The sequence below is a fragment of the Rhinatrema bivittatum genome, chromosome 3 (assembly GCF_901001135.1).
Source record: "Rhinatrema bivittatum chromosome 3, aRhiBiv1.1, whole genome shotgun sequence".
NCBI lineage: Eukaryota > Metazoa > Chordata > Amphibia > Gymnophiona > Rhinatrematidae > Rhinatrema > Rhinatrema bivittatum.
The window spans coordinates 590,322,942-590,334,944 of NC_042617.1; the positions used below are offsets into that span (position 1 = coordinate 590,322,942).

General features: G+C 45.2%; 1 protein-coding gene across 1 annotated transcript in view; it reads left to right on the forward strand.

Annotated features, from left to right (window-relative positions):
* LOC115088675 (potassium/sodium hyperpolarization-activated cyclic nucleotide-gated channel 4-like) overlaps positions 1-12,003 on the forward strand; it is a 194,575-nt gene that overhangs the window by 43,113 nt on the left and 139,459 nt on the right. The window contains exon 4 of the mRNA XM_029596934.1: positions 10,970-11,110. Within this exon, the coding sequence (XP_029452794.1) occupies positions 10,970-11,110 (141 nt within the window). The remainder of the gene's footprint in view (positions 1-10,969; positions 11,111-12,003) is intronic.

Sequence of the window (12,003 nt, forward strand, 5' to 3'; positions counted from 1 at the left end):
GGCCTTCCACGTCAGTCAAACGGTGGAGCTTCCAGCGTTCGCTCCAGAGGAACCCCGGTCTCTCCGGCTCCTGGACGTCAAGCGTGTGCTGCTCCGTTACCTGGAGGTTACCAATGACTTCCGGGTATCCGATCATTTGTTTGTCCTCTGGTCAGGACCGAGGAGAGGTTCTCAGGCATCCAAGACGACTATTGCGCGCTGGATAAAGGACGCCATCTCATCGGCTTACATTGCGGCGGGGCGGGTGCCGCCTCGCAGTGTGTCGGCTCATTCCACGCGATCCCAAGCGGCGTCCTGGGCGGAATCTCGCTCCGTTTCCTCCTGCCGTGCGGCGACGTGGAAGTCATTGCACACTTTTTCCAGACATTACAGACTACACCTGGCGCCTCAGTACACGGGTTCTTTTGGCGATCAAGTTCTCTGAGCAGGTCTCTCAGGACCCCACCCGGTTTAGGGAAGCTTGGGTACATCCCACTGTCTGGACTGATCCAGGTACGTACAGGGAAAAGAAAATTATTCCTTACCTGCTAATTTTCGTTCCTGTAGTACCATGGATCAGTCCAGACGCCCGCCACTAGGGGTTTCATTAGGTCCTGCTCGGATTCTTCCAGGTAACTTTCATTCTGTTTGTTTCTGATTATCGTTACTGTTCAGTCACAAGTTGACTGTTGGTGGTCCCGTTGACCGTTTGTTTACTTATATCTTTCTCTGTTCCTTTTTGGGGACGGATCTGGATCCAAAATGTTGTGTTTTGCTTTTGGGCTTTGCTATGCGTAATACTGAGCTCCAGCAGAAGGTGCACTACTCTATATGCTGACGCTCTCAAACTCTGTTCTAACTCCATCTGCTGGTCGGGGGATATAACCCACTGTCTGGACTGATCCACGGTACTACAGGAACGAAAATTAGCAGGTAAGGAATAATTTTCTTATATCAGGCCTGTGGGGCATTGACCCTGTGGACATTGCTCAGTTTGCAATGTTAACATGAAGACAAACAGTATTAACATTATGGCCACAAACTGGACATATAAGCTGAACACTTTCAGAAATTGCAAAAGTGTAGGCGTTATTTACACAGCAGTATGCACATGTAACAAGATGTACATTGGAAAAACCATCAGGGCCTTAAACATAAGAATAATTGAACATAAAAGTGATATTAAATGCAAAAAAGAAAGCAACCCTCTTGTGGACCATTCTATTACAGCTGGCCATAAGTTTGAAGAATACAGGTTCTGCATGATCCACAAACCAACTATCAATTGGAGAGGCGGCAACCTGGATAACCTTCTTTTAAGACTGGAACAGAAATATATCTATGCTTTTATTTATTTATTTATTTATTTATTTTTTAATTTTTAATTTATTGCTTTTTAAATAATACAGGCATCCACTTGTTATTGAAATCTCATAAGTACAGAAAGAAAAATAATACTTGTGTATAACAGTTTAATTTCACTATAAAGTTCTAATTCTTAATGCAAAATAAAAGAAATATGGGAGAGCTTGGAAATAAAGAGTGAGTACCATCATATTGGTAATATTACAAAAATTGCACTGGACAACCTGAAACGATCCACCACTATTTTATATCTACATTCACCACCAAGACAGCAAGTTGAATCGGGGTTGGAGTGAGTATCTAAAAACGATCTAAGCTGTAATGGTTCAAAAAATAGATATCACTGCTCCTGAAGAAAAACACAACATTTACAAGGAAATTGTAATTTGAAAGTAGCTTCTTTTTGTAAAATTTCCTCCCTCATATTCAGAAATAATTTTCTTCTTTGTTGGGTTTGTTTCACCAAATCCAGGTAGCACCATACTTTCTGGCCGAGAAATAAAGCTTGATTGTTTCGGAAATATTGTTTAAAGATATTATTCTTATCCATTAGGAAGGCAAAAGAGACTAAGAGCGATTTCCGCTGGGAAACTACCATCTCCTGGAAGGATTCAAGTAGATTTGTTAAATCCGGTAATGACTGTCCTTATATATTCCCTTGAATAGACAGGAAACAGAGAGTTCTTCTATATTCCCTAAAAGACAGGAAACAGAGTAGGATTAAATGGACAATTTTCTCAGTGGAAGGGAGTGGACAGCGGAGTGCCTCAGGGATCTGTATTGGGACCCTTACTTTTCAATATATTTATAAATGATCTGGAAAGAAATATGACGAGTGAGATAATCAAATTTGCAGATGACACACAATTGTTCAGAGTAGTTAAATCACAAGCAGATTGTGATAAATTTCAGGAAGACCTTGTGAGACTGGAAAATTGGGCATCCAAATGGCAGATGAAATTTAATGTGGATAAGTGCAAGGTGATGCATATAGGGGAAAATAACCCATGCTATAATTACACAATGTTGGGTTCCATATTAGGTGCTACAACCCAAGAAAGAGATCTAGGTGTCATGGTGGATAACACATTGAAATCGTCAGTTCAGTGTGCTGCGGCAGTCAAAAAAGCAAACAGAATGTTGGGAATTATTAGAAAGGGAATGATGAATAAAACGGAAAATGTCATAATGCCTCTGTATCGCTCCATAGTGAGACCGCACCTTGAATACTGTGTACGATTCTGGTCGCCGCATCTCAAAAAAGATATAATTGCGATGGGGAAGGTAGAGAGAAGGGCTACCAAAATGATAAGAAGAATGGAACAGCTCCCCTATGAGGAAAGACTAAAGAGGTTAGGACTTTTCAGCTTGGAGAAGAGACGGCTGAGGGGGGATATGATAGAGGTGTTTAAAATCATGAGAGGTATGGAATGGGTAGATGTGAATCGGTTATTTACTCTTTCGGATAGTAGAAAGACTAGGGGGCACTCCATGAAGTTAGCATGGGGCACATTTAAAACTAATCGGAGAATGTTCTTTTTTACTCAATGCACAATTAAACTCTGGAATTTGTTGCCAGAGGATGTGGTTAGTGCAGTTAGTATAGCTGTGTTTAAAAAAGCATTGGATAAGTTCTTGGAGAAGTCCATTACCTGCTATTAAGTTCACTTAGAGAATAGCCACTGCCATTAGCAATGGTAACATGGAATAGACTTAGTTTTTGGGTACTTGCCAGGTTCTTATGGCCTGGATTGGCCACTGTTGGAAACAGGATGCTGGGCTTGATGGACCCTTGGTCTGACCTAGTATGGCATTTTCTTATGTTCTTCTTATGTTCTTAACACGTAAAACAGGTGCTACACATCCTAAAAGACAATCACCTTTACGCAAAACTGGAAAAATGCCTATTTGAACGGGATTCACTTCCCTTTTTGAGCTACATCATTTCCTCTACAGGATTCCATATGGATCCAGACAAAGCCTCTGCCATTAAAGATTGGCCCCGTCCAATGGGAGTAAAAGCTCTACAGCGCTTTCTGGGATTCGCAAATTTCTATAGACAATTCACTCCTCATTACTCCCTCAAAGTTGCACCACTCACCGCCCTCACCAAGAAGGGGGCTGACGCCAGAGTGTGGCCCAAGGCAGCCTGCCAAGCATTTGAGGAGTTAAAGGAGGCATTCCTGCTGGATACTTGTCTACACCATCCGGATCCTCAATGCCCCTTTATTGTGGAGGTGGACGCATCCAACATCGCAGTAGGTGCAGTGCTCAGTCAAACCTCCAGTAAAGGGAAGTTACTCCCATGCTCATACATCTCCAGGAAATTCTCCGCAGCAGAACGTAACTACAGTATTGGGGACAAGGAACTTCTAGCTATCAAATTGGCCTTCGAGGAGTGGAGACAATGGCTGGAAGGAGCACTACACCCCATTACTGTCTACACGGATCACAAGAATTTAGAATTCCTATGTCGAGCCCAGCGATTAAATCCCAGACAGGCCCGCTGGTCCCTCTTCTTCAGTCACTTTGATTTCTCCCTCGCTATAGACCGGCAACAAAGAATATATGGGTGGGCGCATTGTCCCGAACTACCGAACAGGAGGAGGTAGGGGAGCCACCATAATACATCCTGGATCCAGCGAGAGTTAATGTAGCAAGCACCGACTTAAATCCCTTGGGCAAAATGGTGGTTCCACGTCGTTTACAAAGGAAAGTGCTTTCATGGGCTCATGATTCCCTCACCGGTGGACACGCTGGTCGAGAAAAAACATTGGAACTCCTGTCACGCTATTATTGGTGGCCTCATATGAGGCAGGATGTTCGTACATATGTCAGCTCCTGTCGTATCTGTGCTAAACAGAAGCCTTTGCCAGGGCAACCGTGGGGCTTCTTCAACCTTTGCCCATACCAGCAGAACCCTGGACACACTTAGCCATGGATTTTGTGGTTGATCTGCCATCTTCTGAAGGGAAGACAGTCATTTGGGTCACAGTGGACCGCTTTTCCAAAATGTCTCACTTCGTTCCACTTCCCAAACTCCCTTCAGCGCCAGAATTGGCCCGACTCTTCACACAGCATATCTTCCGGGCTCATGGCCTGCCTCAGAATATTGTTTCAGACAGAGGACCGCAGTTTACCACCCAATACTGGAGGGCATTATGCAAAAAATTTGGGATCCAGTTAAATCTTATCACGGCCTTCCACCCTCAGAGTAATGGACAAACTGAGTGCATGAAGACCTTCCTCCGAACCTTTGCAACTGAGAAACAGGATAATTGGGTGACGTTATTACCGTGGGCCGAATTCTCATATAACCACACTCATTCTGCCACCGGGAAGTTTCCCTTTCAATTAGTATATGGCATGCAACTCAAGCCACCGTTACCTCTTCCAGTAACTGTTCTATCACCAGTGGCTCAGCTTTCAGCTCAACAGCTTCATGCCCTTTGGGACTCAATTCAGAAGAAACTATTAAAGTCTGCAAGCTCTGCAAAGAAGTATGCCGACCGGCATCGCTGACTGGCCCCAGTGTTTCTACCAGGTGACAGAGTCTGGTTAAGCACCAAGAATATCCACCTTCAATTACCGTCCCGACGACTGGCTCCTAAATTCTGTGGGCCCTTCAGAGTTGTAGAGAGAGAGGGGATAAGAACATAAGAAAATGCCATACTGGGTCAGACCAAGGGTCCATCAAGCCCAGCATCCTGTTTCCAACAGTGGCCAATCCAGGCGATAAGAACCTGGCAAGTACCCAAAAACTAAGTCTATTCCATGTTACCATTGCTAATGGCAGTGGCTATTCTCTAAGTGAACTTAATAGCAGGTAATGGACTTCTCCTCCTAACGCCTATGTCTTCCCACTACATTACGAATCCATAATGTGTTTCATGTCTCCTTGCTCAAACCAGTAATTCTTTCTAAGTTTCATCGTAGACCACCAGACCCTATGGAAACCCCTGCTACAGATGAGACAACATACCAGGTCTGAGAAGTACTAGACATACGTTTCCACCGTCGACAGTGGGAATACTTGCTGGCCTGGGAGAGGGATGTGGTCCTGAGGAGAATACCTGGGAACCAGCCAGTAATATCTTGGACAAATCTCTTCTGCAACAGTTCCACTTGGACCATCCTGGTAAACCGGGGCCTCTGAGGAGGGGGTGTAAGAGGTGGGGTACTGTTGTGGTCCCGGTTGCTGGACTCGCGATGGGTCCTTAACTTTTCTCCACCCTGAGCCCCGCGACAAGGTTCAGCGTTTTCTGGGCCTTCTCAGGCCTCTCCGCTGCAGCGTCTCCACGAGGGAGACGCCGCCGAGCTCCGCTCCCAAGCTCCGCCCCCTTAGGCACGCTCGCGTGCGAGGGGAAGCCATTTAAAGGCGCAGTGGCAGGAAACCGCAGCCGGCCCCCAAGATGACGTCAGACGCCTGCAGGATATTTAAACCCGGCGTCTGACTGAAGACTTTGCCTTGCAACAGGGTTCACTCTACGGAGTTACAAGTTGCCTTCCTTGTTCCTGAGTTCCTGATCCAGCTTCCGAGTTCCTGATCCAGCTTCCGCTCCTGATCCAGCCTTCGCTTCTGCTCCAGCTCCCGTACTCCTGCTTCAGCCTCCCTGACCTTTGGACTGTCTTCCTGGTTCTCGATTCTGGTACATCCTCGGTTCTCCCTTGTCTGCTGCCAGCCCTGACCTCGGACTGTTCCCCACCTGCTAGGCGTCTGCTTCGGGAGACCGCTCCTAAGTCCCAGTGGCTCGGGTCTTCACGGGCTCCTCCCGGGGGGACCGCGGGCTTCCAGTGGTGAAGCTCCTGCGTGGTCTCCCGGGTCCGTGCCGCCTCCTGGCCATCTCATCTCTGCGGAGTTCTCTTCTCTTCCATTCTTCATCTGCACGGCAGGCCCAAGGGTCCACTAACCGCAGTGATAACAGCTCTGTTTCCATCTACTAATAGAGGTGCATAACCCACTGGTTCTGGATTCATCTGTCTGTCCTAAAGAAAAGGAAATTATCAGATAAGTAGTAATTTCTCATTTTCTTTCATCACAATGACTTCTTAGATCGACAAACAAAGAATTATTAACTATACCAATTATTGAAAGTGCATACTTTGGTGAAGTAAGAGATTGTGGGGATATGTCTCATGTTTTCTGACTTTCAAGAAAGATTTTCACGAGGAAATCTTGTGGGTTGGAGTAGAGGAATGTTGCTGTGTGGTGTGAGGGAAATGTTCTCTTGCTTCATAAAGAGTGTTGTAGTAACTTCTGCATCTCTGTGCTTTAAGTTGAGAACCAAATCAGGGATCATTTTAGTGTAACTAGCATCTGTCACCACCAAAGTAAATCTATCTTCATATATTCTTTGGTGTCTGTTTCATTTGGGGCTTTCTTTGGTTGAAGCTTCCCATCAAGCCTTTTATTTATTTATTTACTTATTTATTTATAAAATTTATAAATCGCTTTCCAGATTTTACAATAAAATCTTCCAAAGCAATGTACAGCAGAGTTTAAAACAAGACACAAAATAAAAACAAAATAACGGGTAGAATACCATTATAGAAAAACACTCCAGAGACAAAGCATACATTCCTACTGCTGGTTCCAGATTAGAATAATCATAACTTATAACTTGGAAATCAACAGCCAGGTTTCTAAGTTACAGCGAAACCGCATTAAATTATTCTCTTCCCTGTTGGACAAAGGAAGATCGTTCCATAGTTTGGGCATAGTCATAAAGAATGAACTATTTTGCAACTTAATATGTCCAAAAGCTCTTATTGGTGAAGTTGAAACTGATAGCAATATTGTGGACTCTGACTGATGATTTCCAGCATATGTAAGACATATGTGGAGGACAGGTGTAATGCAAGATGTAAAAACAAGCACCAATAGTTTGAGTGTGCTTCGTAAATTCATAGGTAGCCAATGCAATTTTACTAAAAAAGGGGCAGCAGATTCCCATCTGGACCGGCCCATGACAATTCTCGCTACCATATTCTGAACTACCAGGAGCTTTCTTACTGAAGTACCTGGTAGGCCCCAAGTATATGGCTGTTACAATCCTGCTTGTGGAGTTCATTCCGCGAGCAGGCCTCTCCACTGACTGCCACCATCACCGCTGCTGCCTCCGTGCGGTCTGACGCCGCACTGTACAGCAGGAGGGGCCACTGCTGTTCTTCTTTGCAGCAGGAGCTGCCTCCGGGATCCGCATCTTTGTGGCATAGTGCTGCCGCTGGGATGTCTTCTTCGCGGCCTATTGCCATGCCTGGGAAGCCTCCACCTCTGCGGCAGGGAGCCGCCGCCATTTCTCCATCTTCACGGCCCAGTGGCCGCCTCCAGGTATTCTCTTCGCAGCCTGTACCGCTTGGAAAGCCGCTGCCACGGCTCACACCATCCTGCGGCCTGGAAGCCGCCCCCCGATGCCTGCCTGCTCCTTCATTTACGTAGCAGGGACATCACTGACCTTGGTCTTGCTCCACTCCCTGGGCCCTCCTATAGGCGCCGGCGCGCATCTCTTCACTGTATTTAAAGGGCCAGCGGCGGGAAAAGCCCGCAGCCCTACTGGAAGGCAGTCTCTCTTCACTTCCTGCTTCGGCCTCAGGGCCTTCGGATCTGGGTCCCATGGTTGTCCATGTACTTCTTCGCCAGATCAAGGTCCTCCGTGATCTTCACCTGTGTAGATGGCTCTTCGTTCCGTATTCCATGTTCCTGGTTTCCTCGTCCTTATGTTCTTAGTCTTGTCCTTCGTTGGAGCTCCTTCATCGCTTGTTCCATGTCCTGATGTTCCTTGTTCCTGATGTCCTGATGTCTTCGTTTTCGCCTTCGCCTCTGCAACCTGTTCCCAGATTCCTTGCGTCCGCCTTTCCTGGCATGCAACCATCGTGGTCCATGACCAGCCCATGGGGGACTGTGTAGGGCGCCTCATGGTACAAGTCCATCTTCTCGTCTGCAGTGCAAGTCTCCAGAAGACTTCTGTTTTTAATGCCTTGCTTCTGAGAATCCTGATTTCAGAGTCTTGAATCCTGTCCCAGTCTTCAGAGTTCCTTGTGCCTGCTTCCGTCCATGCCCGAGACTCTGCCAGAACCTGCTCTGCTTCAGCGTGGTCCGCGACCAGCCATAGGCGGCTGTGTAAGGTGCGCCCCGGTGCAGGCCTCTACTGATTCTTCAACATGTTCCAGTCTCAAGTTCCACTTCTTCGCCTGAAGTCTGCTTCATGGCTGTGTAGGGCGTGCTGTGATGCAGTTCTCACTCAGTACTTTTGCCTGAGTCCTGAATCCTTGCCTGGGACCTCCAAGTAACCTGAATCCTTGTCAGAGTCTTCTGAGTAACCTGAATCCTTGTCCGAGTCATCTGAGTAACCTGAATCCTTGTCTGACTCTTCTGAGTAACCTGAATCCTTGTCCGAGTCTTCTGAGTATCCTGAGTCTTCATCTGAATCTTCCAAGTTCCTGAGTTCCTGTCGTCTTGTTCCTGCCCTCAGCCTCCGTCTGGCCTCACGCACTCATCGTTCCCAAGGGGTGGGTCCGGAAGGGCTACCGAGTGGCCGGAGGGCTACTCTTGTGACCAGCATTGCGTTGCTGGGTCACACTGGTGCGTGTAGGTCCAGTGGAGGGCTGACCCTGCTTTGTTCCTGCTCTGAAGTTCCTTGCCTTAGTTCCAGTCCTGCTTTGTTCCTGCTCTGCCCGTGCTTGCATGCTCTCACTTCCCATAGTGTGCCTTGGGGCTCCACCCTGAGTTGTGCCAAGCTCCAGGGGCTCATGCTCTCCCATGAGCTAGTGACCGCGCTCTTAACACCAGCCTTAGGCCGCACCCTCATCAGGATCCGCAGGCCTCATGGTCGCAACAATGGCATTGCAATAGTCCAGTATTTCAGTTACTAGAGCGTACATCACCAATTTTATTACTGCAAAGGTCAGAAATGATTTTAATTGCCTTACCAGCCAGCCGTAAGCTGTTCGTAAAACTGCACTTATTTGGTTTTCCAGGATCCAATTAGCATTTATCCTAACTCCTAATGACCTCACTTCTTCAGTAGTTGTAACCATAACTGCATTAATGAAGATCTGATGTTTCAAGGGACCTCAGTATGGTACTCACCCAATTGATGAAAGCTCCTTTTAAGCCTTGGTCTCTCATGAGCTGAAGTGCCTGACTGGGAAGGCCATAATTTTGGTAGCAGTCACTTTGGAACATGGAGTTGGTGAGCTCCAGACCCTAATGCAGAGCTTTCCAAACTTTTCATGTTGGTGACACACTTTTTAGACAAACATAATTTCACGACACGGTAATTCAGTCTACTAGTAAACCAGAGGTTAAAGGTTAAATGAACGAAACATATTTCGACAATTTATGTATGTTTCCTTAAATATATACATAAGTAAAATGTTTCACGACACAACCTATCTCATGAAAACCTTAAATTTATATTAAAAATATATATTCCAAAATTCATGTTATTGTTATAATTTATGAGAAACAATAATAAAACAAATTGTCTGTCCCCCACACACTCATCTCTCTCCTCCCCCCAGCACATGTCTGTCCCCCACACACTCATATCTCTCCCCTCAAGCACATGTCTGTCCCCCCAGCACGTTTGCCCCCCACTCACTCATCTCTCACCCCCCAGCACATGTCTGGCCCCCACACTCATGTACCTCGTCTTTTTGATTGTTGCCAGTTAAGTGCTTCACTCCCTTCCATGATCACCAGACACTGCTGCTTGCAGTCAGTACTCCTCATGGCCAGGCCTCATCGGCAGCAGCAGCCAATGCAAGGATGGCTGGGCTCGTTCCACCCACCAAGCCCCCCAAAAAAAACGCGATTGACAGCAAAAATCACCCAATAATAAGCAACCCATAAACTGAAAAAAAAAAGTGAATCTCTAGAAAAAAAAAGCCCAAACTCGCATCAGAGTTGACCGGGCTTGCGCGACACACCTGCACACTGCAGGCGACACACTAACGTGTCCCGACACACAGTTTGGAAAGCTCTGCCCTAATGACTTATCCATCTTATAGAAAGTTGAACAGATGATGCAGTTTACAAAGCAGTGGCACTGTAGCCTTTTCTCTAGAGTAGACTACCTGGCTAAAGCCTCACCCTTTCCTTCTCCCTCTGGACATACCAGGCTAATAACTGCCTAGGATAAACCTATGTTTTTGTATCTTACAGTTTTTTGTTGATTTATATATTTATCTCTCTCTAATTGTTTCTTAGTTTAAACTCTGTACTGTCTTCCATTGCCCAGGTTTTATGCTCCCTGTTTAATGTAACTTTACTTTCTACCTTGATGTTAATTGGTTTCCCCTCAGTTACATTGTAAACCGGTACGATAAGACCTAGTCTTGAGCATCGGTATAGGAAAAGAAATTAATTAAATAAATAAATAAATAAAGTTACTTAGGTAACTTTACTTGGGTAACTTCCCACTCAACTCGTTGCTTACTATGGACTTCATTAAGTCATTCCAATGTATACTTTATAGTGGGACATTATCACTTCTCTGGTGCTTGAAAAAGCATGATGCTAAATTTACTGTATATAACACATATTCTGCTCTACCTTATTGTGTACTTATCTGATATCCCTCTGATATATGATTTTAACAAATGCATTTTCTTTCTTGTTAAGAGTTACAGAAATTTGAAGGTTCGTTCAAATAACAGTACTTACAATAGATACAATAAAATAAACAGGTTGGCGAGAGTGTGTTCACTGCTACGTTTGTTTAGGTTTTCACGTCTTCTGAGATCTGTACAATATCTAGAGGAGGTAAGTATTAGAATTTACCAAAAGTTTTCATATTTTTCTTTCCTTTATAGTAAATCTAGTGTAATAATACTATTTTCTAAAAAATATGCTAGTTTACTTCATTTAGTTATTTAAAACTTTTCTATACCGATATTCATAGGAATATCACATCGGTTTACATTGAACAGGGGAAACAGTTAACTTTTGGAAAAGGAATTAGAAAGTAACATGGAACAAGGGAGAATTGGACTTTAGACTATTCAAAGACCACCCTTTAATTTAACTTTCTGAACATAGTGGGAATAAATTTGTAATAGCCTGCATAAGAAGATTGGCAAAAATGCACATAAGTTACACCAATTTTCAAAGCAGACTTACACACAAGACAGCTTTGAAAATTATCTCACCAGATTTGCCCACCCAAATTACAGCTGTTAAAACGTGTATATGCAAAGGGGGTAATTTTCAAAGGATTTACATACTTTAAACTCTGTTTTACATGTGTAAATGCACTTTGTGTGCAAGTGGGCTTTTGAATATTGCAGCAATATATGCGATTGAATTGTCTTTAGGTTTTACTCACATAAAGAGCATTTCCTGAACATACCCAGATCAGTCCAGACCAGTGGGTTATGCAGCCCTACCATCAGATGGCGGCAGAGAGCAAACTTTGAGCCTGTGCCTATAATTGAGAGTGCCACCAGCAGCCCCTCAGTATTTCTCTGCCGCCAGCAGATGGTAGAGGTGCAGACCTGCAGTCCTGGTTGGGCGTTCAGAGAATTTTTCTGCTGCTCAGGGTTGCTAAGTCTTGGTTTCTCAGATCATCCCCTAGGTTGAGCCGGGCGAACAGGGGGTTGGATTCCCCTGGTGGTGTTCCCTGTAGTGCCCGGATTAGTCCAGACCATGGGTTGAGC